At 43.3% G+C, this 25,031-nt stretch overlaps 2 protein-coding genes across 3 annotated transcripts; one reads left to right on the top strand and one right to left on the bottom strand.

Annotated features, from left to right (window-relative positions):
* Positions 1-511: 511 nt before the first annotated feature.
* Positions 512-9,820, top strand: si:ch211-67f24.7 (uncharacterized). The gene is made up of 16 exons (XM_060871527.1): positions 512-664; positions 1,028-1,096; positions 1,329-1,371; positions 1,614-1,778; positions 2,165-2,262; positions 2,535-2,689; positions 2,777-2,836; positions 3,076-3,190; positions 3,298-3,436; positions 3,562-3,663; positions 3,815-3,895; positions 3,967-4,133; positions 4,352-4,489; positions 7,547-8,144; positions 8,378-8,466; positions 8,587-9,820. Exons 3-16 carry the CDS (start codon positions 1,330-1,332, stop codon positions 8,672-8,674), a joined length of 2,037 nt encoding a protein of 678 aa, XP_060727510.1. The 5' UTR covers positions 512-664; positions 1,028-1,096; position 1,329; the 3' UTR covers positions 8,675-9,820.
* sos2 (son of sevenless homolog 2 (Drosophila)) lies at positions 9,806-24,731 on the bottom strand. 2 transcript variants are annotated; one of them, XM_060871525.1, is made up of 23 exons: positions 23,952-24,731; positions 21,755-21,880; positions 21,008-21,139; positions 20,549-20,713; positions 20,216-20,395; positions 19,867-20,010; positions 19,512-19,622; positions 18,935-19,033; positions 18,615-18,742; positions 17,582-18,225; positions 17,327-17,408; positions 17,113-17,235; positions 16,916-17,028; positions 16,577-16,799; positions 16,364-16,483; positions 16,073-16,235; positions 15,671-15,788; positions 15,305-15,477; positions 15,060-15,176; positions 13,717-13,972; positions 13,481-13,519; positions 13,094-13,197; positions 9,806-13,007 (listed from the first exon to the last, which is right to left on the bottom strand). In XM_060871525.1, exons 1-23 carry the CDS (start codon positions 24,030-24,032, stop codon positions 12,465-12,467), a joined length of 3,984 nt encoding a protein of 1,327 aa, XP_060727508.1. In that variant the 5' UTR covers positions 24,033-24,731; the 3' UTR covers positions 9,806-12,464. The 2 variants fall into 2 exon arrangements, with proteins under 2 accessions (XP_060727508.1, XP_060727507.1); XM_060871524.1 differs by having other exon boundaries at positions 20,216-20,419; positions 23,952-24,730.
* Positions 24,732-25,031: the final 300 nt, after the last annotated feature.

The raw sequence follows: 25,031 nt of genomic DNA, 5'->3' as shown, positions 1-25,031 counted from the left end.
AATGTAAATTACAGTTATATAGTTTATATAGTTTAATGTAAATTACAGTTATATAGTTTATATAGTTTAATGTAAATTACAGCTACATAGTTTATATAGTTTATATAGCTTATAGTTTAATGTAAATTACAGTTATATAGTTTATATAGTTTAATGTAAATTACAGTTATATATTTTAATGTAAATTACAGTTATATAGTTTAATGTAAATTACATATTAATTTGGCGCTTTGTTGTACATGTTGTTTACATGTTGATATCTATATAATAACCTCATACTGATGTAAATGTAAATATACATTCATTTGTGTATCATATTAGTACAGAATATATATTTATCTATAAATAGGAATAAACACATGCTATTTATAACACAGAGAGAGAGAGGGAGAGAAGGGGAGAGAGGGACAGGGGAGGGAGAGAGGAGAGAGGGACAGAGAGAGAGAGAGAGAGAGAGAGAGAGAGAGAGAGAGAGAGATTTCTGACCGCTTGTGACACTGGAAGCATCACTGCTGTGTTTGTGCTCCTCTCTGAGTGTTGATAGATATGTGTAGGTTTATTTCTATTGTCTTGCTCATCATTTAATGCCATTTATTTGTTTGTTTGTTTGTTTAATCTGCATTTAGACTGAAAACCAGAAGGGCAGAGCTCGAGCCCCGGTGTGGTGAGTACCGTGTCCGTGTTGCGCTTGTGCGGTGATGATGGAGGGCTAATGAGAGGAGTGCATGTGTGCGTGTGAATATGTTTATGTTTTTCTCAGTATGTCTGTGTCTGTTTTTCAGTGTTATGTTTATATCGCTTCCATTTATTTCTTTTCTCTTCTTTTTTATTTTTTTATTTTTCCTTATTTAGTCTACATTTTCAGTTTTATGGCCTGATAAAAACTGTTTTACACGCAAAAAAGTACAGACATAAAACAATGACATAACTTTTTCTCTTTTTTACGTTTTCTATCTTTTTTTCTGCTTTTTCTCCTGTATACTACCTTGGCTGAGACTCTCTCTGTCTCTCTCTCTCTCGGCTGTAGGGTGTGGAGCTGTTTGGCGAGAATCACTTCCTTCACCAGGGGATTCGCTGGCAGGGCAACCTGCTCCAGGTCTCTCTCTCTCTCTCTCTCTCTCTCACACACACACAGACCTGCAGATATTTAAATCTACTAAAGCCCTGGTTTAAAGTGTATTGAAGCATCTTAAATACAGAGAGGGGTCTGTGTGTGTATGTGTGTGTTGTCTCTCTCAACATCATTAAGAAGTGCGATGGAGTTTTGTTTGCAAACTCATATGCCTATGTTTATGTTGCTTTATGTGTGTGTATTTTTCCCCACATAGGATGAAGTCTCACGAGGGAGAACTAGTGAAGGAGATCTCTAAGGTAACACACACAGTTAAAACAAAGGGTACACTTTATCAGCTCTGTGTGTAAGTTATAATCACTGATTGGTCCATCTGTTTTTCTGAAGTAAGTATTGGCACTAACCTGCAGTGGAAGGTTATTCTCAGTTCAACAGTTTGAACGTGTCTCAGAAGCTCCATACTGGCTCATACATACTATCTGTGTGTGTGTGTGTGTGTGTGTGTGTGTGTGTGTGTGTGTGTGTGTGTGTGTGTGTGTAGCTGCAGGCAATGGTGTTGGAGCTCAGGTCCGGGTTCTCTCGTGCTCTACTGGAGTTAAATCAGATTCAGCTCGGAGACACAGAGCTTCAGAACCAGCTGGAGGAGGCGAGACATGGCTGTAACAAACGTACACTACACCTGGAAACACTCGTTCTCACATTTAAGGTAACACACACACACACTCAGCTTGAGTGCACAGACTGGAGTATCAGACAAACAGCTGACTGATTTAAGAGACTCTCAGTCGCTGAACGAAGATGAACCAGAAGAGATGATTGTTGACATCAGGAGGTTCTGCACTGATCTCTCCTCCACTATAAAGACAGTAATGAGCACCAGGTTCACACTGTAGAACATCTCATGACCCCCTTCCCTGCATGTTGCTTAATCCTGTCAGAACGAATGTGTCTCACACCCCAGAAACTTTATGCCATCTCACGTTGCTCTGCTCACTCTACATGACTGTGATAAACTGCAGTACACTACCTTTATATAAATATCTTACTGAATATATCTTACTCAATCTTTGTTCACTTTGTGTTTTTGTTCAGGAGGAACTGGAGGAGATTCGTTGTCAGATCCGTCAGCTGTGTGATGAACAGGTAAAGTCAGAACAGGCGAACGGAAACACGGGAGCTCAGAGTGTCAGGTGCGTTCACTTGGAGTAATTTTACAGTAATTTATTTATTCATGATTATTGTGCAGCTACTGCTTATGTATGTTCTACATTATGGGAGAAAATGCTCACAGTTCCACATCGGTCTAGTAGCTTTGGTTTTTGAGAGGCCAGGCCATCTCAAAAAAAAAAATGTTTTGTGTATTGTGTGGATCAAAGATGTTCCCCAATAAATATAATCATACATATAAAAACATTTTAAAAATTACAGACAGCTTTAAGTGTGTGTGTGTGTGTTTCCACAGGGCTCACAGCTGTGTTGGTGTAAAGAATGTTAGCAGCAGCACTAATGGAATTAAAAACGTTAATGAGTTGAAGATAGCTCCGCCCCGTTGTACAACAGGTGGCGCTCTTTTACTGCACTGTTACCTGCAGGGTCTGTGGGCGGGACATAACTCAGGTGGGCTACAGTTAACACCATGAGTGTAGCATGAGATATGATAGTGAGATTATTATTTTATATTAGATATGTGTGTGTGTGTTTCAGGTGAAGTTTCCTCTCACTTCAGTCTCAGAGTTGAAGGAGCGTCAAGCTGCACACAAAAAGGTAAATCACACTGACCACTCCCCTCAAAGTGAACACCAATCAGCAGCGAGACAATGCTATTGTAGCTATATGTAGTGGCTTCCATGGTGATGCTTAGCCAGCCTCTGGTATTAGTAATGATTTAAAACGTAAAGGTGTTTTGTATGTCTGTGAATACTGTGTGTGTCCATTTAAAATGTGTGTATAAATGTGTGCATGTAAAGTAAGTGTTTATAAAAGGTGTGTGTGTGTTACCTCAGGCAGTTATCAGTGTGTAAGTATCTCACTGTTAAAGTCTGAGTGGGATTATTCCTCCAAACTCACCCTGCTTCAGGATAAATACAGAAACCCAACCTCCAGTCACACTGAGACACAGTAAGACACACACACATTTATCATAATTACATATTGTCTCAACCTTATTACTATGGGTCTGCCATTTTGCAGCACACAGAACATGTCCTTTACCCTGTGTGTGTTAGTAAAGTGTTTGTCAGACACGTGGATGAGATGCTGCAGCGCCACCTGCTGTTCAGAAACAGTCTGCAGGAGAAGCTGTACACTGATGAGCAGAAGCATGTGCTGGGAGATGCGTTCCTCAAACTTACCACACAGGACAATGTACACAACTCTGTTTACGTTCAAGTACACCAGATCCAACTATTACACCTCATTCTGTCCTTTACACCCTGGCCTGTTGTTAACAGTGTGTATGTTTGTGTGTTTGTCTGTGTGTTTCTCCACAGTCAGCACTCTGTGCTGCATATCTCGGATACACAGCCGCTCTGGCAACGATCCTGACTACAGAGTTCAGCAGGGATCCAATTGAAAAACCACATAACGCAAAGGCTAGGCTCACACACTCACACACACACACACACACACACACACACACATGTACACAATATACAGTATAATGAGTGCTTTCTCATTTATACAGGATTAAAGAGTTCAGTATGTGTAGTTGTGTTCTGTTTGTGTGTTTATATGATGTTACAGGAGGAAAGAGAGAAAATCAGACTGCTCTCACTGCTATTAGCACCAGTGACACACCTACACACCTACCTGAACACTGTACAGGTGTGTATTACTTACACACACAGGTCCAGTCCTCTCTGATACACATTCACATGTGTGTGTATGTTTGTTAGGCACTGCTGAACTGCTTGAGCAGTGAACACTTAGACTGGCGCTCGCTACACAGCAGCAATCAGGTGCTACACAACCTTTACACTCGATGTCACATGATCCTGGAGAGGACAGGGAGATGGAGGGATAGGGCGGGACAACCAGACGAGGTGGAGGAGTCAGTGAATGGGTCAGTCTGTCCTCTCTCTGTTGTTCTCCAGGCCGTTAGCATGCTAGCATCAGGCTTGGCTTCCTACCTCAGAGTTTACACTTTTACTGCTAGCACACGTCACCTGCTAATCACTGGTGTGTGTGTGAGAGAGTGTTTAGCAGAGTTTACAGCTCTAATGTGATGTATTTATTTGCATACAGTAAATTCAGAAGGAAGTGTGTGTGTGTTAATTTTAGCCTCAGTAGCAGGTGTTGTGCTGAGAGCCCAGAGTGTGTGCGCTCTGCCTTCACCAAATACCGTGCCAACGGACTTCAAAGAGAAACGCATCACCTCACAGCACCACGCCCCCTACTGACCCCTGCTGGAATACTGCGGTAATACAACACACACACGTGCGCACAAAAACACACACTTTGCCAGCTTTATTTAAAACCTTAATTGGTGGAGATCTTTGCTAGCATGTTTAGCTAACACTCACAGGTTAACCCTAGCTAGCTCACTCCACATCACCACAAATCATTCTCCCATCTGTGTTCCATGTGATCAGCTTGGTGCCTTTATGTTCATTTGCATGACTTGGCCCCAATGTGATTAGAAAATTAACAAAAGCATATCAGTGATACGAGCTTGATTCTGTGCAGCTCCCATGACTGTACACGAAGTACACGAGTTACACAGGAGATACACAAGTGAGACTCCAGATGAACTTCTGCAATGAGGTGACCAGCAGGGATCGGTGTGGAATTCCTGTTCGGAATTTGGTAAAATGCAGAAATTGTTTGACTCTTTAACTTAAATATGGAATGAGGTCAAACATGAGCCATCTTCTGTCCTGATCGTTGTTGTCTGGAACACAAGCTGAGCAGACGTGACACCTCCATCCGAAAGAGAATAGAAACTGTTAAATGTTCCTAACATTACATCAGTTGTCCATTGACAGCTGCTCCACAAGACATAAACAGCAACACTTTAAGTTCAGGGGCCTTTTTCAGAAAGCAGGTTAAGTGAAAACTCTGAGTAAGTTAACCCTGAAATGAGGGAAACTCTTGGGTTTTCTGTTTCAGAAAGGGAGGTAAGTTAAACCCGAGAAAGCAGGTTAAGTTAAGCCCGTTTCTGAAAGAGATGTAACTTATACTCAGAGCCAGTTACCATAGTAACTTACTCTGTGAACCTAACCTGGTCGGGAGCAGGTTTTCTTCAGTAAACCCAGAGTTTCTGTCGGTCTCCTCCCCTTTTTAAAGAGGAAGTGATGTTTAAACGCCTCATTCATTGCCCACATTTCAGTTACGCAGAGAGCAACAAAGGGATTGTGGGATGTGGTAGCTCAGTGGTTAAGGTGTTGGACCACTGATCAGAAGGTCATGGGTTCTAATCCCAGGTCCACCAAGCTTTTGTGGACACAATTGCTCAGTTGTATAAATTGAAACAAAATATAAGTCACTCTGGGTAAGGGGGTCTGCTAAATGCGGTAAATGTAAAATGAATGAAATGACGTGTCCTTTTATGGACGATCCTGTTGATGAAGGGTCTGTATTAATTCGTTTGAGCCCAGAGTGGATTTTTGGTCATATCCCTATGCATTTTTATTTGAGCGGTGCCGTTTTTCTTTACAGTCAATAAGATCCATAACAGGGGCGATTCTAGGGTCAGAGCTTTAGGGGTGCTGAGCACCCAATGAGCCCCACTGCCACCACCCACCCTCTTTTCACACAAAAACAAAAAATATGTCTATTGAAAAATAACTTTATCATTTTAACATTGATTCAACTAACTCCGAAATCCAGATTTTTTTTGAGACCTTTTCAGAACGGCAGCTTAATTGTGAGAGTTCACACAGACACACAGCCCCCTGTAACAAACACAAAACCTTCTTCACTCAGCTGCTTTTCCAGACCGTTAACTCCATGTGCCTCCTTTTGTGTCAACAGTCATCAGATTGGTTAGATTAGATTCAACCTTATTGTCATTGAACAAAGTAACAGATACTTGGACAACAAAATGTAATTCATCTTCTGTAAATTATTTACAAATGGCCATCTATCAGATTAACGATAAACTTTACCAACAGAGACACACGTACACACTACACAGGTACGCAGTTTATTTGTCGCGCTGCTGTTTTTGTTTCACACTCTAGCAGTTAATAAACAGAGCTGCATGCGTCTTGCGGAAGAACATTGTAACCGGCGCTACTTCTCTCCGTTTATGACTATGGACGAGTCACCCAGGTTCTGTGCTACTCCACAGCGGCGGCGACCCGCTGGAATAAAATAGAGGATGACACCATTTGCTAAGGGAGATTTTTCATTTTCATCCTTAACACATACATTTTAAACCACAAACTACAGAGTATGTTTTGGACTTTATTTAACCTTGTAAAAGATGAACAAAAAATTTAGAATAACAACATTTCTTACTCCAAGTTTTAGGGGTGCTGAAGCCTCGCCCATGATCCATAATATCATCCATCCTTACATCAGCCTTGCTCTTACATCCGAGCAGATGCTTTGTGTTGCCTTACCATCCATCCATCCATCCATTTTCTACCGCTTATCCGGGGCCGGGTCGCGGGTGCAGCAGTCTAAGCAAGGACGCCCAGACTTCCCTCTCCCCAGACACTTCCTCCAGCTCTTCCGGGGGAATACCGAGGCGTTCCCAGGCCAGCCGAGAGACATAGTCCCTCCAGCGTGTCCTAGGTCTTCCCCGGGGCCTCCTCCCGGTTGGACATGCCCGGAACACCTCCCCAGGGAGGCGTCCAGGAGGCATCCGGAACAGATGCCCGAGCCACCTCAGCTGACTCCTCTCGATGTGGAGGAGCAGCGGCTCTACTCTGAGCTCCTCCCGAGTGACCGAGCTCCTCACCCTGTGTGTTGCCTTACGTTTCTTTAAAATAAACCTTTTAACATTTGATGTTAAATCCACTATTGTTTTATACAGCAATGTTGCTTTTTTTTAAATACGTGTTCATATTCTCCATATGCTTGCATAAGCACTTCCAGTTCTGCTGGTGAGAAATATGCAGACTTTTGCCATGGTGACTCGTTATATCTGCGCTCCATTGATAATGGCTTTTTTTAGTTGTAGTGCACGCGCTTAACTGAGAGTCAGTCAGTTTAGAGTTGATAAAACTAACTCTTTTCAGCTGTTCTGAAACCGAAAACTCAGTTTCCAATCTCGGGGTTCAAGTTTAAACTCACAGTTGGTTGAACCTCCTTTCTGAAACAGGCTCCTGCTCTTTTAGTAGACAAAAATCACCTGGAACGAGAAATGATCACGGGCTCCACGGTGGCTGAGTAAAGAAAGCTAATCTCTCAAGAACTAAATGAGCACAAATGTTTATTTTGTGTGCACAAATGAACTGATATGGTTTTGTTAATTTTCTGATCATTTGGAGGGCAACTTCACAACATTTTATGTTCTGGTCTCTGCAGGAACTCTCATGAGTGTTTGTATGAGCCGCTGCCCCCTGCTGGCTGGACGGAGAGCTGCATGTGGGATTTCCGTCCGGTTCCTGCACGTCGTCCTCAGAACCCGTTTCTCAATCCCGGAGCTCCAGGAGACCTTTCAGCCGCTGTCCCGACCCTGAAGTCCCCATCGGGTTTGGCTGAACGTCTGTGCGGTTCCCCCGGGTTGGACGGTAGAGTGTGTCGCCCTGACGCTTATGCTCTTCCTCAGCGCATTGATGACGCGGACACGGATGCAGACGTGGGAGACGCTTCGGTGTTTGATTACTCGTCCGTAACGACCTGCAGCCCGGATGACACGCTGGAACTTCGAAGACAAGATGAGGACGAGGAGGAAGAGGAAGACAGCGAGATTCCTGTCCTGTTAAAGCCGTCGTACACACACACTTACACTGGTGGTGGTTTGCAGAAACAGGGGAGTGTGTGTACACGCTGGCAGATACCCCGCGCTGCACCTCTGCCTCCTGCAGTGTGTGTTACGGGAACAGGACGACGCGCCAATCAACACCGACGCAAAGTCCCCACCGGAGCCTTCAGGCCGATTTGGGACGCACCCTTTAAACAGGTCTGAACCGATTTAAATCAGTAAAGTGCACAATTATTTTGGCTTGCAATATTTGGCAAATTTGTAGCTATTAGCTTCTGTGGTAGTTGCTAGCATTGTGATTAGTCACAGACATATCACTGATCTGCTAATGTTTCAGCTCCACTCCTTAAAAACTGTTAGATTAAAAACATGGCAGAGCTGCTGTTTGTTTACGTGTGTGTGTGTGTGTGTGTGTGTGTGCGCGCGCGCAGGGAGATGGTGGTACTGCTAAAGAGAACATGGTGTCCTTCAGCTCGACCAATCAGATCATAAATCCACAAAGACGGACAGACTCATCACGGTGAGAGAGAGAGAGATTATGCTATAAACAGAATAAAGTGTGTGTGTGTGTGTATGAGAGAGAGAGAGAGAGAGATTATGCTGTAAACAGAATAAAGTGTGTGTTTGTGTGTGTGTTCAGCTCTGTGCACAGGAGTGTGTGTGGTGGTGAAGGGGACAGACTATGGGACGACAGTGATGACAGTGAGGGTCCCTGCAGCAATGTCTAACACACGCTCTTCATGTGTGAACAGACTCCCTCTTAAATCTGACTAATCAAAGGATCTCCTTGACTCCATCAAGTGGACTTCCCCGTGGACTCCAGGAGCACTAATTACCCAGAATGCACTGGTGCAGTCTCACACACACACCTTTTCAACATGGCAGACCAAGTGATGGAATGAACACCTGTTGGCTTAGAGATGTACTGCTGATGTGATGCAACCCAGTGTGTCTCTTTATGGCCTCATCCTAATATACGTTAATGAGGAGTTAACAAGTGGACGCTGTCCGATCTCGTCATAGTATCAGGATGACATGGATCTGATCCCGCTTTCCTTTTCACTTTTTGTCTCTCATCTTTCTTCTGTCTTTTCATTCTTGTTCTCTCACTCTGATCTTTAAAGCCTTTATTCAGCTGCTGTAATAACTCCTGTACATCCCTTCATCCTTTAGCCCTTCCTTTATTTGTTGTTCATCCTTGTTTACTTACTTCTTTAATTACATCAATTTTTTCTTCTGTCTTAGATTCCTTTTTTTATCCTTCCATTTTTGTATTTATTTAGTTATTGTGCTGAGCTTCCTTTTTATTTTCATCTTGATGTACTTTTAACTTAAGGGGGGTCACGGTGTCTTAGTGGTTATCACGTTCTCCTCACACCTCCAGGGTTGGAGGTTCGATTCCCGCCTCCACCTTGTGTGTGTGGAGTTTGCATGTTCTCCCCGTGCCTCGGGGGTTTCCTCCGGGTACTCCGGTTTCCTCCCCCGGTCCAAAGACATGCATGGTAGGTTGATTGGCATCTCTGGAAAATTGTCCGTAGTGTGTGATTGCGTGAGTGAATGAGTGTGTGTGTGTGTGTGTGCCCTGTGATGGGTTGGCACTCCGTCCAGGGTGTATCCTGCCTTGATGCCCGATGACGCCTGAGACAGACACAGGCTCCCCGGATAAGTTGTAGAAAATGAGTGAGTGAGAGAGAGTGTAATTTTAATTTATATTTTAACCCTATGATGTTTTGTCACACCTCCTCCTCCTCCTCCTCCCTCTGTCTAAGTTGTTGTGTTTTTCATGTGACCCTCTCAGATTGGAGACACCATGTGAGTTGAAACGTGAGAAAATAAACATGTGAGGAGATTCCATCACATTCTGTACAAAATAAGACTGGCTGTTTATTAATGAGTCCCACAGAGAACAGGATACAAGCCACACCCCTAAACCAACCAACCACACACACAACAAACCATAACATGATATGACATCAACAGACCATTCAAGGGCAAAATCTAAGGCTAAAAATATCAAGCGGACTTGTCTGAGGGAGAATGAATTACGTGTGAGGCAGAGAGTCCAGCTGTGTCCCAAATGCTGAATAAGGGCACTAGATTACAGGAGGCACTACAGTAAGCATGCAGGCTGGTAAAGTGTTACAGCGCTGGAAAAACATTAAGTGAACACAGAAAGTGGGCAGAGTTTACACAATTAGCATGCAAGCTGGTTAGGGCACTATGTCGTAATTAAGCACTACAGACACTAGGTAGGACACTAGGTAGGGAGATGGACATTATTGATATGAACACTTCTGTGTGTCTAAGCTCTGATTGTAGACATGTGCTGTGTTAGGACTGAGCATGCAGGGAGCAACAGCAGGCACTAATGAGGGGTTTGGGACACAAACAAACCACAGTGACTGTTGAGGGTGAGATGCATGTAACCTGAGGACACCTCCTTAACAGTACGACCCTATAGTGTAAATAAAAAAGAAATAAAACAAGGCTACAAATCATCACCACCACCACCTCACACATACACACACACAGTACAGTGTGTCAGCCCATCAGCACTCCCCTCTATAACAGACAGAAGTGTGTGTGCGTATGCATGCATGTGTGTGTGTTTCTATCTACCTGTACATATGTATATCTATGTACGCTGAAATAGTGCAGTACTTTTGTAGCTACATGGCACACTAGCGTGTGAATTAGGACATGACACATGACTGTGTTTATAAAGGATGATGTAAAAAGAGTGCGGTGGGTAGTGCGCTCAACGAATAAACTCCATCTTTGGTCACTATTTAGTGCATGAGTAGTGGTTTGGGTCAGAAATCAGTTCTTAGATCAGAAATAATTTAGCCTTTAGTTATCTTTCCATAGTATCCCAAATTTTATAAATAGTACACTATTAACAGTGTACGACTTTAGAAAGTTTAGTGCATTAATAGTGGTTTGGGACACAGCCAGATGTCAGATAATACTATTCATTACATTAGTATATCCAATCCCAAACCACATACGTAGCATAAATAGAATACTACATAATACGTCAAAATAGTACGCCACATTTGGTTTTATTTATACATTTGTTAAACCGGTGAGTTCAGAAAACATGAGTTATATGTTATCTCTCAAGCCTTAAACAGTACACTAAATAGCATATTAAAAATATTGTGAACACTTTAAAAAAGTGTTTAATACACTAGTATGTGGTTTGGGACACAGCCACAAGAAGTAGTCAGAAGCTAACAAGGGGTTTATAATTAACCTTTGCCTAGAGTATGTACCTCTGTTGGTGTATTATTTAGTACAGGAGTATTTTATTAGGAGAGTTTGGGACATAACCCATCATTGCCATGGGTCATTGACATGTCCCAAATTGCATAAGTAGTACACTGAATGGTAGGATTCTAAAATAAGGGTGTGCCGCTACGAGATACCAATTTGGCAGTGTCTAATGTGCAGTTTGAGATCCGACCGGATTAACAGAGCAGGATCTGTAAACACTTTTATTTAGATGAACACTTAACTAAAAGTGTAAAAGTTGTGGATGGCTTTGTTACGTATGTGTGTAAAGTAAATGAGAGAGCGAGAGAGAGAGAGAAAAGAGAGCGAGAGCGAGCACTGAGGGAAATGCTACGATTGTCAGCGAGCGTGCTATTAAGGCGTGTTGTGTTTTTGGGTTTGTGTAGCGCAGAATGAGGACATAAGAGCAGAAAAAATACTGAACAGAACACACACACACACACACACACACACACACACACACACACACACCTAGCTGTAGTGTACAATTTGTTCTGGGCATGGTGAAAGTCACTTTTGTTCAGTAACAGTGTAAAAGGCACATCGGATGTCGTCGTCATCAGGCAATAAGAAGCTCCCCTTCCTAACAATGCACACATATTCACAACAGGCAATCATTGAAGGGAACTGTACTGTTTGTGGTGTTAAGACATCATCTTGGTGGTGTAATGGCTTTAAATAAAGACACAGTTCAGCCACACCACACTCCGAACCGTGGAGTCCGCTGCTCTGAGCAAAGGGTCAAAAGTTCATGGCTGGCACAGTCTCAGGTCAAAGATCATGGCTGTAAGAACAAGGCAGCTTAAAAGGGACTTGGTACAGGGGTCAATCACCTTTGACCTCTGACCTCCCCAAGCAGCAGTTAAGACTTTGGCCATGATAAAGAACAGCAGTGAGAGTCCTCCATCTCTAACATCCAATCACTGTTCAGGCTCCATGTGACATCATTAGCCTGTGTAACAATCAGCACTGACCCAGAGAGTGAAAATGAAAAGTTCTGAGAGTTCTGTTTCTTACAAACATGGGCTTGATTAGTGAACAGTGTATACAAAAGTTACACACACCACATGTCCTCAAGCACCTGTCCCTGGGCCAAAGTGGGCGGGGCGAAGTTAAACTGTCCATCCAGTCACAAAGGAGTTTAATTAATTCTTTTTTCTAAGTGCCAGGACACTGGAACAGCTCCACCTCTTCTTGACTCAGCAGTAATCTGATGGCTCATGCTCACTGGCTGCTGTCTGACAATGTGTGTATGGATGGTGGAGAGAGAGTGTGTGTGGAGTGAGACAACTCTCTTTTGTAAGTCTTTGGGGGCAGTTTGGGCAGGGTGGGGGGCGTGGAGTTGTGTCTAGGTGGAATAGGAGGGGGCAGGTGGCACGGGCTGGGGACAGCAGGGCCAGGGGAGGGGCAGAGACGACGAGGAATGCGGGGGGACGGGGTGCCCGGGGGGGGAAATGGGAGGCGAGGGGAGGGCGTGCCTGGCGGGGTGCAGGGGGACGAGGGCGAGCTGCAGTAATCCCAATGAATGCGTCCCACTGGAGACACAGCGGGGTTCATGGGGCAGTTGATGAAGCTCTCAGGGGGTCGCTGCGGTATGGGGGGCATCACTTCTGGAATGGGGTCACGTGGGGGTGGAGGTGGTGGGGGGCTTGAGGAACCATCTGTCTGCTCGCTAATTCCACGTGTGAAACGAGGAAGAGAAGGGAGAGGAAGAGGAGTTCTCAGCCGAGGTGGAACCGCGGGTGGACTTTCTGATCTAGAACTTAACTACACACACAAATTAATTACATAAAAACCTTAAATTAATGCACGTGTGTGTGTGTTTGTGTTTAACTGTGAGTGTGCCAAGTTACCTTGCTCTCTGAGTATGCATCCTTCCTGCGGGGGGGCAGTGGTGGAGGTTTCAGAAGCTCTTCACCCAGCTGATGCAAACTGCCACAGGACACCGAGTGAAACTCTACACACACACACACACACACACACACACACACACACACAGCTATGGTGAATAATAAACTGTGTTAAAGTGCCCAAGAAATGACTAAAAAGACCATGGCTCATCTCTATAGGTTCTCCCATATTATAAATGTAAGGGACAACGCATTAATATGTAAGTTAGAAAACACTCATTGGCCAAGTTGTTTATAACCTTATGCAGATCAGGCTTTTACAAATAAACTGAGAGAGTATAAACCAATGTGATTAGAAGTACACATCACACTCGTGAAAACAATACTTACTGGAGGGAGGCAGCATGACAGTAGCAAAAATACTGGTACCTACAGAAAACACACACACAGTTCAAAAACACAAGGAAACAGAAAACCAGCATGTCATTACACAGCAGAGTTTAACACTAAATAATCCTAGATGCAAGTACAGGAATCAAATATCAACAAGAGTGGAGTTTAAGGTAAATTCAATCAATCAATCAAAAGTAGATGTTATTGTGTGTATTGTTAACCTCTACACTGACCACAGGTTTCATGCTCTATGAAGACAGAGTTGAGCTCGGAGCAAGCGGAAGGGGGGGGTGTCTGGGCGGGTGTGTTGGGGGAAGTGGGCAGTGAGGTCATGCTCTCTGTCTCGGTCTCGGCAATGCTCCTGAAGGTGATTTTAGGCAATGGGTCACGCTCTAACGGCGCAGGGTGACCTCGATTCCCACATCCGGTCGTCACCTGCCTCACAGGACGCACCCCCGGGGACTTCAGGGGGTAAGATGTCTTCCTGGGCTGTTGGTTGAAGGGAGTAGATGGGAAAGTAACAGAATGAGAGGGGGAGGGAGAGAGAAATAGACAGATACCATTAAATATCCGTTACAATGCTTTTGCTTTATATATGCTAGAAAATGGCAGACAGGCAGACAGACAGACAGACAGACAAGCTCACCATATACCTCCCTAATTAATTAATGAATAAATAAATGAAATATAGATGCAAGTAAGATGGTCATACTAATGTATGTTTTAACGTTAGTATTGCAAGTCTTCAGGGGATGAGATTACAGGCAGGGGTTTAGATCATTTTCTTAAAGCCATGAGTACAGTTTAGTATTATACTCGTCTTCTTCATGAGAGGGAGGGTACTGTACTCCCCAATAGGTGGAGTACCTGAGTATCAGTGTTGTGCGAGTTAGTCCTTTTTGATGCCATTTTAATACTGTATGTTTTATGTCTTTAGTCTTTGCTAACCTTCAAAATGTCTAGTGTTCACTGAAAACTAATCTTGGTGGAGGGCTGAAATCCTGCCTCAAACTCCCTACTGGCACTTCACCTGCCTGCATGTCCTGTCCTTAGATAGTAGAGCATCTTCTCATTTTTTTTTACTTCATATTTTCTGTGGTTAATCACAAAAGTAAAAGCTTCTATGTCATTGAAGAGAGTCAACTGTCTCGCCATGATCATAGTGTAGTTAGTAGTAGCGGTCATGTACACATGCCACCTGATTGGTTCCGTCTCTAAAGGGAGACGCTCCAAAGCTCCATGGATTTCAGAATAAATGATGCACTGGTTCTGCTGACAGAGGAAAGCTGTACGCAGACCTACATTTCAGAAGCGTCTTCTACAAACGTTGCAGTGCTGAGCAGGGTGTAATAAAAACATGAAAAATAGAAACTTAGGGTCTTCTTTTTATAGTAGAAATTACTTTGTATTTAACGTCCTGCATAAGGTCTTATTCAGGAGTCACTCTAACACTTCAGCTCCCATGAAACACGGGGGCAAGGTGTTGATACCTGTATGCTACTAACAATGATAAGAACAGATAGACAGGAAGACAGACCAGACAGACAGACAGACAGACAGAGAGACAGACACTTACAAATCGCGGAGGCTGTTTGCTGTTGCGTGGCTCGATCTCCAGAGATTTATTAAATAGATAATCACTGAACTCCTTCTCAGTCATACTGCCCATGGGGTTCAGGTTCTCAAAGAACCTCTGTAACACACACACTTACTTTTCACAGCGATTCTAGCGTTTTAGACATCCTAGAACACTGTTCAGCTTTTTAGAAAATAGAAAACAAAAGGAAAGGTGTGTGTAAGGAGTAAGTGACATAACCCTACCCTGATATCATTTTCGACCGCAATACGGTACGGTTGGTTCTGGTACTGCTGGATCTCCCCAGTGATCTCAGCCACTTTGCGTCTCTTGCTAAAGTTGATTAGATCTTTACCATGACGCTTCAGGAAGTCCGGGTTCCCCTCCTCCGTTTTCAGGATGTTGGTCAGGTAGATACCTGTAAAGACAGACACACACACACAGACACACACACACAGAGGTTTACATTACTGTCCCTGTGAGGTACTCTGTAACCAAAATCAATTTTTTTGGCTCTTACAGCGTTTGTAAAAACTACCAGGACTGATAGATATTCCTATTCTACAACACTTGGTAAAGATAAAAACCTGACCACAGCCGCACGGTCTTACCGAAGAAAGGCACACACGGTGGGTTGATGGATTTGAGTTTGGCTAGATACTTTTTAAAATGATCTTGACTGAGCTCCACTGCCTCCTCCAGAAACCTCTTCTTCCTCTCTGGCACAGCCTAAACACACACATGCACACACACATCTCTCTAACCTGAGCTCAGGTGATAAGGCTACAGATCAAAAACAGTTAAATAGGATTTAAAGACAAAATACCTAAAATACCTAAAGTGCTATAATTAAAATATAAGCTTGTAAAAACTGTAACTCAGCTACACTTCAAACCACTGACAACAAACGTCAAAGCTAACAGTTCAGCTTTCAGGCCACAGAGACAGGAAGTCATTTCCTAATTAAGACACATTGGTAATCAGATACACAGTACAATGTGGGGGTTTGTGACCTCAAAAGTGTGCTCCAGGCGGTAAACAGGTACGGAGTTGATGGCGCTAACGATCTCTAAAACGCCGTTAAAATTGTTGAGCTCCTGGAAAACCTGCAGAATTTCAATTATCCTAATCATCACCGCCACTCGTTCCTCCAAATTCTCTGCCTCCACCACACACCTGAGAGAGAGAGAGAGAGAGAGAGAGAGAGAGAGAGAGAGGAAGAGAATGAAAGCGTCAGTCTAAAAGAGTCCAGATAAAATGTCTGAACTATATCGTGTGATTCAAGACGGTAACATGTGACTCACTTCTCAAACCAGAGTGTGAGGTTGGTGGTGTGTCTGATCATCCTCAGCAGGTTGGGCGAGTTCTTCTCTTTATCCTCTTTAGTCCACACACTGCCCACTAACTCGGATGGACGCACAGCCCTGCAAGCACACGTGTATACATGCACACATACACAAATTTTATTTGCTGTCTACGGTCATCATTTGCTGCTCCTAATTGGCGGTCTCTCTCACCTGTACAGGTCAGACTCCAGCAGCGTGAGCTGACGTGCGATCTCAATCGGGTGAAGGGTCATGAGGTCAAAGGTGTCGATCTGGCCGGGCCGGCTGATGTGCCACTCGACAGGAGGCGGTGGAACCTCAAAGGTAATGTTATGACTGATGCCATTTGGCTGCATCTGCATCTTCCGCTTAATGATCTTATTAATGGACACCACCCACTTACGCACAGACTTTCCTGCATTCACACCAAAGCATAATTACTGTCAATTAAACAATCAGACAAGATTCTATTACTATGCAGATGTGAATTTACTCTAGCTGTGCTCTATGACTGTGTGCATGTGTCTGTACCTCTGAGCTGCATTGGGTTGGTGATATAATCCTCCAGTCTGATGCGTAGTTCTGGATCATTCTCAAAGTCATAGAAATGATGCTCCACCCACTGACGAAACACATTTAGAACCCTGAACACACACAGACAGGAGTATAAGTACACATACATGCAAGTATAGTGTGTGTATGTGTGTATGTAAGGAATAAGTGTACACCTGAGCTGGACAGGTTGCACATATTCTCTACGGAATCTCTGGAGCTCAGCTGCCATTGGCTGATCCCCGTTCCACATCGACTCAAGTTCCGCCTCCAACTGTTCAGGCTCAGGGATCTCAAACCTAGTGCATCGTGGAAGAATTTACTCGATAATTATCTGTCTTCTGTGTGTTTAAACCAATAACATAAAAATGCCTTACGCCTGTAGTTTACCTTTCAATGAGGAGTGTGAGGAGGTCCTGTGGTTTGCAGAAAGAACGATAGGTCGTCAAAAACGTACGCACGAAATTTGGATCTGGAAAGAAGAAAAAAACCTCAGTATGGCATCACCAGGTGTGAATTTAAACACTCCACCACTGCGTCAGTGTGAATGTTTAAATTAGAGACCTTTTTTTCACTTGTGTAGTGTACAGCAGGGGTCACTGCTGCTCCACCTTGGTTTTATACCAGCTGAGAGTGACTGCTCACCTGCATACATGTGGTAGGTGAGTCTCTCAATGAGTTTTTCCACAGTCCCCGCTTTAATGATGGGGATGCCGGTTTTGCTTTGCATGTGCTCCTCAAACACAATGTTCTCCTCCGAGTCATGCACGGTGAAGCGGTACACATCAGGAGATGGCAAACGCAATGGCTGCTCCTCCTCCTCCTTCTGTAGTTCGGCATCCAGCATGCGGTCCAGAGTACTTCGACACTGCAGCATGAAGAGCGCCGACATCCAAGCACTCTTCTCCTCAGCTGAGCGTGCGCAGAACACAGCCCCGCCCTCATCGCGCCCCACCAGCTCGAAGGCGAAGCGCAGATCTTGTGAGTCCTCGCGATCCACCACACGATACTTACGCAGCACAAACTTCTCCTTCAGCCGGAACTCTGCCCCCGGCATTCGTGAGCTCTGATTGGCCTTGCAGCTAATCATCAGTCCATCGAACAAAAAGTTGTGGCGTTCATGCTTGGCACCGGCACGTACAAGCGGACCCTCCAGGATGAACTGGCTGCAGCACTGACCAATGTCTCTGCCTTCCCAGCCATCGATGCTCCTTTGGATCTCACTCATGCGCTTTATGGCCAGATGCTTACTACGAATCGTTCGGCTATATAGCCAATAAAGAGGTTCACTGTGAGAGAGAGAGAGAGAGAGTACACAGCTTGAGACAGCATAAAATCTTTTACCAAATTATTAGAATTGAAGACGGCTGCACCAGGGAGAGTTGTAACTGCTAAAGATTATGCTCAACTCCAACGTGACACTGAAGTCGGAAAAGAAAAAAATGATAAATACCTTTATAATTATCAGAAGTATAAATTATTTAACACAAGCAGTAAACAACATAAAATTTTCCCAACTGACATTTTTCATCATTCAGTCAAATATATTAGAAATAAACTAGGGTTATGAAGCAAATAGGCAACGTAAAAGAGTGAAATGAAGGTGATCAACTAAAATTCAGGTGTAATTTATTTAGCAATTTTTTTTCTAGTCCTCTGTTTTGTGTGTGTGTGTTACCCTGGTTTGCGGCGGGGAGGTTTTTTGCTGTAGATGCGCTCAATGCTGCTTTGCAGGTTCAGCAGAGCCGTTTGAGCCTGTTTCAGATGCTCCCGATCATCATGGTCTATACTCCGCTCCTGCAGTTGCTGAAAATCACAAATTCAGTGTTAACTCACTATGTATGAGAGATAAACAAACAAACAAACAAACAAACAACAGGACAATAAGAACATCTGCAGTCAGATGCAGGTGTATATACTGTATATATAAAGGCCATGTAAAGGACTAAAAGGATTAATAATAATACCTTAAAATAATGGACTGAGTTTGAGTCTCACCTGCAGCAGTTCAAAGTAGTGCATGCAGTGATACACAGGAATCATCATCAGCTGGGGAAGAACATGCTGCACAGCCTCCTTAAAACCCTCAGCAATCGACTGTAACACACACACAACGGGTTAGACTGATCTGTCTCTGGCAGACTGGACAGTAATATGAATAGGAGACTGGGCTGGGGGCAGTGTGTGTGTGTGTGTGTGTGTGTGTGTGTAGGTGTATGCGTGTCTATGTGTGTAAGAGAGATCACAGTATCCATTTAACCAGGCCACAAGAGAGCCCCCATATCATACACCTCAATCAATAATCTAATACTTTCTCTCTTACACACACACAGACACACACTTTGTTTGTTACTTACATGCCTCACATCTAGTGGAAATTAAAGCACATCTATTCACATAAAAGCATTGATTAGCAACAGAAGAGGAGTGACACACACACACACACACACTGCTGTAGGTCTATATATAAACAGCTAGGTTTACCTATATGAACCTCACTGCAGCAAATAGAGGTAGTAGTGGGGGAGTAATGTTGCAGGACAGGCCCGAGAGCCAATCAGAGTGCAGTGTTTACCTGGAAGTGCAATGCCACAGTGGGGCGGGACATCAGGTTACTGAAGTGATTGTGAAACTCTTTGGAGAGAATGTCCTGGGACAGAGTCTCATAGGGGTCAAAGGCTTGTTCCTACACACACACAGCCAAAATATAGTGAATATCTGTCAATAAATAATCACCTTCTGTTTCATATGATAATGCTAGGTGTCAACCAAACATGAGTGAGTGGAGTCAGACATTAGAGAGCTAGTTAGTTCATCAAGAAATCTGAGGTTCAGACCCGTTTAACAGAGCAATTATAATGCATCTGAAATGAAGCATAAGGAAAGCCAACCTTGAAAGCACACACACACACACACACACACACACACACCTCTGCAAGGTCTTCGAAACAGCTGCCAACCAGTGGGTGAGGACTGCCATCTTCAGTCATCTCCACTGCGTCTTCAATCAGACCTAACAACTTCACTGTCAGCTCATGAACCTCCAAAATATTACTGAAAACCAGCTCCACATCCTGCAGTGAGTGGGAGAGAGAGAGAGAGAGAGAGAGAGAGAGAGAGAGAGAGAGAGAGAAAGATTAGTTCATGTTATCTAGCAGGCTGACACAATCTGTGTATACACTAAAATAGTTATTTTTCATACTAAACTTCCAGATGGACTCAAGACCACACACACATTTTCATGGATGCAGTCACAGAGACACCTGTGATGTGACTTACCTGTGGGCTGAAGAGTTTGCTGTTGAACAGGAAGGCTCTTCGGAACACCTTAATTATGAGGTCAAGATCACGCAGGTACTGCCGTTCCTCAGCCATCTCCAACCGCACCAGGTCATCGTAGTTCAGCACACCTGTGGTTGAGTTTCCCTCTGCACACTGAGACACCAGACCCACCTCCTCCTGATCAAACATGTCCATCAGCACCTGCTCTCACACACCCACACACACTCCCCATTAACCCTGTCTGATCAACTTTAAAAATCACAGTTCACTTTGAATCCGTGTGTGTGTGTGTGTGTGTGTGTGTGTGAGAGAGAGAGGTGTGACTATTACCTTATCTGCACACATGGAGACTTTTATGTCCTGCTGGCTGATCTCATAGTGTCGGATATTTCCCACATAATTCCCAGCCAGTTTGAGGATATCAGCTGAGATGTACTCCAACACGGCCACGATGTACAGAGAGACGTGGTAGTCGATCTTATAGCCCAACACTTCCTAGAGAAAATAAACAGGACTGTGTGTAATTGTGTGTTTTAGATTTATGTTTAAAAATGCATGCGTGTTCACTGACAAGTGAAATTCATCTTTATATGCCAAAAGCATACACACACCTCTGCTTCAGTGGAAACATACACATTTTATAGACTGCCCTGACTCTAAATGTTTTAGAAACTACAACAGAGGCTAAATCTCTTTAAAATGGCAGGTACATTCAGCAGAATTCCCCCCCGAGTGTCTGTGTACGTGGGCATGTATGTGTGCAAGTGTCTGTTTGTGTGTAACCCTAACCTTCAGTAAAGGGTGGATCTTGTCCACAGGAAAGAGAAGAGGGTTCCTGCGCTTGCGCTTCTCTATAGCTGACTGAGCGTCAGACATGGCCCACTTATCTATGGGGTACGGAAACGTCTTCTGGATGCGCTCCTGGACACAGAACAGGGAAGCAAAGATGCAGATGAGGAGATGACAAAAAAAGATGATGATCACAAATCAGAAAAAGAAAAACTGAAGAATATAGTTTAAAAAACACTGAAAAGTGAAGATAAAGATGAGAGCTTAATTTATAAAACTAACCGATGAACAGAACAGAATAAATCAAATAAAGACTTTTATAAAGTGACTCTCTGTACATTTGTCCAATAAATGTGTTTATAATATGATTAAATAATTCTAAACTATAACTTTATCTTGAATCTAAACTGTAAAGCATGTCTTTAATATATTCAAAAATATATTATAATATAAAATATATATATTAAAAAAAAGATTTGGTGTCTCACATCCCTTATTACGACTTCTGAAATCTTTTAAAATGTGCAATACTAGCTGTGTTTTGTCACAGTGTGTGTTTTTTGTGGTGGCTTAGTTCCTCCTGGTGTTTGTTATGACACAAATGCAGATGTGCAATAAACAGATCACTGTGCAATCACTGAACAAACATTGTGTTTAAAATGTACATGGAACATTAAATAGACTTGTTCTTTGTTTGAATAGTAATGTCATACAGATTGACACAGATATGTGTGTATGTCTGCATACCTCCACATCAGAAACAGTTCTGGGCTGACTGACACACAGCATGTTAAGCAGCTGCAGTATGAGCTCCTCGATGTGCTGCAGAGCATCTTCATTTGCAGACAGATTTGGATGGACCTGTAACTGCACCTACACACACACACAAACATAAGCATTAAGCACCACTGACAATATAAATACTCATTTTACAGCCATATGTTGCTATGGATGGAGCAACATTATAAGCTATCTAGGGGTGAAATATAGAGACGTGTGGTGTGGTGTGTATAAACACACACACACACACACACACACAGAGGAATGAGAGTCAGGCTGGGTATCAGTGGGTAGCACTGGTGTCGTGTTTCAGGTTTTCTTCCATTAAGCACTGATGGATGCTCCATGTGACGGACACACACACGCACACACACACACACACACACACACACACAGTTAGCAGCAGACAGTAGAATATTGATGTGTGGGACAGGAGGAGTCATAAGAAAGGAGAACAACACTGTGCGTGTGTGTGTGTTTATACACACAGGTCCTAAACAAATGTTATTATTAGTCATGCTCACACAGACTGTTCACTCATTTTGTTCCCTACACTAGTGTACTTCACTGTGTTCACTATTGATTAGGGATAAGAAAATTACAGGGATTCTGATTGGTGGTCAGGTGTTGATTAATTCTTTAGTAGCTTTATTTTATACAACATTTCGCTCAAAAGGCTCAAACAATCTACATACATGGTTTAAAATAATAACTGATACAGCCATGTTTAAATTACAAGCTGTGATTTATTTTTACTTTTTTAATTGCCTGATTGTTATTGCCTTAATTAGAGAGAGAGAGACTGGTAAAGGAACAACTGTTTATAGCTGCTATAGCATAAGCAACCACAGGAAATAACTATTTTCACACACGTTAATGTAACTATAAATGGATAAAAGTCAAACTTGTGTCATACAGGGTTGGTAAATTGCTGTGGAATAAGAGGAGCAAAACACTTGGGGTCATGCTGTTAGAGGAGACTAATAAAATTTAGTTTGGTAGCATTAACTCAGCTAACTTACATTTAACCTCATTTTATACAGCAGAGCAATTGAGGTTTCGGTGCCTTGCACAGGGGTCCAGCGGCAGTAGCTTGGTGGCCCTGGGATTCAAACTCACATCCTTCCAATCAGTAGTCCAACACCTTAACTACCAAGCTACCATTTCCCACGATATTACACTGCCATTGTGTTGATTATTGTCCAGAGAGCAGCACATACACAGTGTTTAATCTTTCTAAATCAGGAGAGCAGAACAGATTTGTTTGTGTTTCTGCATCTCTCATACACCAACACACAAACACATGCACAACATGACTAATACTCTCTAGTTACACTCATCTCTCTCTGTGCTTCCATGACAACTAGTATGCTAGCAGCTCTCTAGCAAACAGAGGGAAACCCCTGTGCAAGTCAAACACACACACACACACACACGCAATGAGTCACGTCTGCATTGACGTCACTGTCTTAGCCAGTTTATAACGTCAGCTTTTACAAAAACAGAAACTTGTTAGAGCATTTATGAGCACACACACACACACACACACACACACACACACACACACACCTGCTGTAAGTACTGACAACTGACAACTGAACTAAACTCACATTCCACAAAACTGTCCCTAAATATTCCTCAGCCTTCTGTGCTAATCTTATCAGAGAATAAAGCAAAACTGAATAGAGTTTTCAATACATTTGTCTTTAATTGGATACTAAAGATTGCTGAGAATTGTGAAGATTTACTGATAAATAAATCATACTGTACCAAACCTGTCATCAGTCTCTGAACGTGTATGATGCTGTATTACAGCTTTAAGTAGTAATGTGTACGTTTTATTCGTTATACATGTAGGTAATAAAGCCCAAAATAAAGAAGTGAAAGAGAAAGAAAACACTTTGTACTGTATAGAGGCGTGAATAGTGTGAAAAAGATAAAGTAGAAAAGAGGAAGCAGACACACATACATGGGAAAATACACCTATTATTATTATTATTATTATTATTATTATTATTATTATTATTATATACTTAAACTATAAACTGGGTCTCAATGTAACAGAAAATATCGAACTCATACTTAACAGGCACTAATTAAAAACCATTAATATTTAACAGCCACTAATTAAGACTAAAAGTGTGTGTTTTGTAAGAACTTTGACCTTTCTGAGCGCCGGCACGAACAGGCCTCTCCACCTGGAGCTGTTCTCCTCGCTGGAGAAGTCGTATCCGGGCTGCTGCATGCCTGCGGAGCGACGCCGTGGCCCGTGCCCGGGTTTGAGCTCTCCTCATCGGCCTGCGCGCTCAGTGCAGCCCGCTCAGCACGAGATAGCCACCGGCTAACTAACTAACTAACTGACTAACTTAGATATGATGAGTTACTTAATTAAAACCTTTAGTTTTCTTCAGTTACTCCTCTTACTGACTTTTAGTGTAAATCTTAAATGGCTAACCGTAATTAGCTCCCACAGTTATGCTAATCGCCTAATTAGCCGAGCTAATACTGAGGAATTGTCCAGCTAGCTAACTGTGATTAGCCGGCTAAGCTAACACCTCAGATGCTTGCGGTTCTGCTAATTGGCTAGCTGTGATTAGCCAAACTAATTGCCTAGTAGTTATGCTAATCAGATTTAGCATTTGCAGTCCGAATCTGATGCTAAGCTAACGGCACATCTGGCAGCAGCGGGCACAGCTGGGGCCTCAGTGCACACCGGGGCACAATCCGGTTCAGTGCGCGTGTGTTTGTCATCTTCACCCGGAGTCTGTCCGTTTACATGCTCCAACAAAATAAAACACTTCCCCAAATAATCCGGTGCTGTCCGGGTGTTAATCCGCGAGCAGGAGCTCCTATTTGTTTATTTGTTTTGTTTGATTGTTTTTCAGCTGTTGCCCTCTGTTAGTGTGCTCGCGCTGCGCTTGTCAGAGAAATCGCGCGCACACAGCTGCCTATGGGACTCGCGGGAGCGCGCGCTCACACACGCGCGCGCACACAGCTGCCAATGGGACTCGCGGGAGCGCGCGCTCATACACGCGCGCGCACTTCCCGAAAATGACGCAGAAAAAAGGAGGCGCATAATAATAATAATCATAATAATAATAATAGCTTGGTAACACGACTGACGACTGTCAGGCATTTGCTTTTACTTTCTGTGTTTAAATATAGCTCGCTAACAGGAATATCTACATGTGGAAGTGGAATGTTTCGCTGTGTGTGTGTGTGTGTGTGTGTGTGTGTGTGTGTG

Source organism: Tachysurus vachellii, chromosome 6 (assembly GCF_030014155.1).
Source record: "Tachysurus vachellii isolate PV-2020 chromosome 6, HZAU_Pvac_v1, whole genome shotgun sequence".
Classification (NCBI taxonomy): Eukaryota; Metazoa; Chordata; class Actinopteri; order Siluriformes; family Bagridae; genus Tachysurus; species Tachysurus vachellii.
This window is presented reverse-complemented; position numbering and strand designations above follow the sequence as displayed.

Coding starts and splice junctions, on each gene's coding strand:
- si:ch211-67f24.7 (XM_060871527.1), top strand. CDS start 1,330: ATGAAGTCTCACGAGGGAGAACTAGTGAAGGAGATCTCTAAG. Junction 3,437..3,561: donor AACTTACCACACAGGACAAT/GTACACAACTCT, acceptor GTTTCTCCACAG/TCAGCACTCTGTGCTGCATA. Junction 8,145..8,377: donor GGGACGCACCCTTTAAACAG/GTCTGAACCGAT, acceptor GCGCGCGCGCAG/GGAGATGGTGGTACTGCTAA.
- sos2 (XM_060871524.1), bottom strand. CDS start 24,032: ATGCAGCAGCCCGGATACGACTTCTCCAGCGAGGAGAACAGCTCCAGG. Junction 19,034..19,511: donor CTGTGGCATTGCACTTCCAG/GTAAACACTGCA, acceptor TGTGTGTTACAG/TCGATTGCTGAGGGTTTTAA. Junction 13,008..13,093: donor ATGCATACTCAGAGAGCAAG/GTAACTTGGCAC, acceptor TTGTGTGTGTAG/TTAAGTTCTAGATCAGAAAG.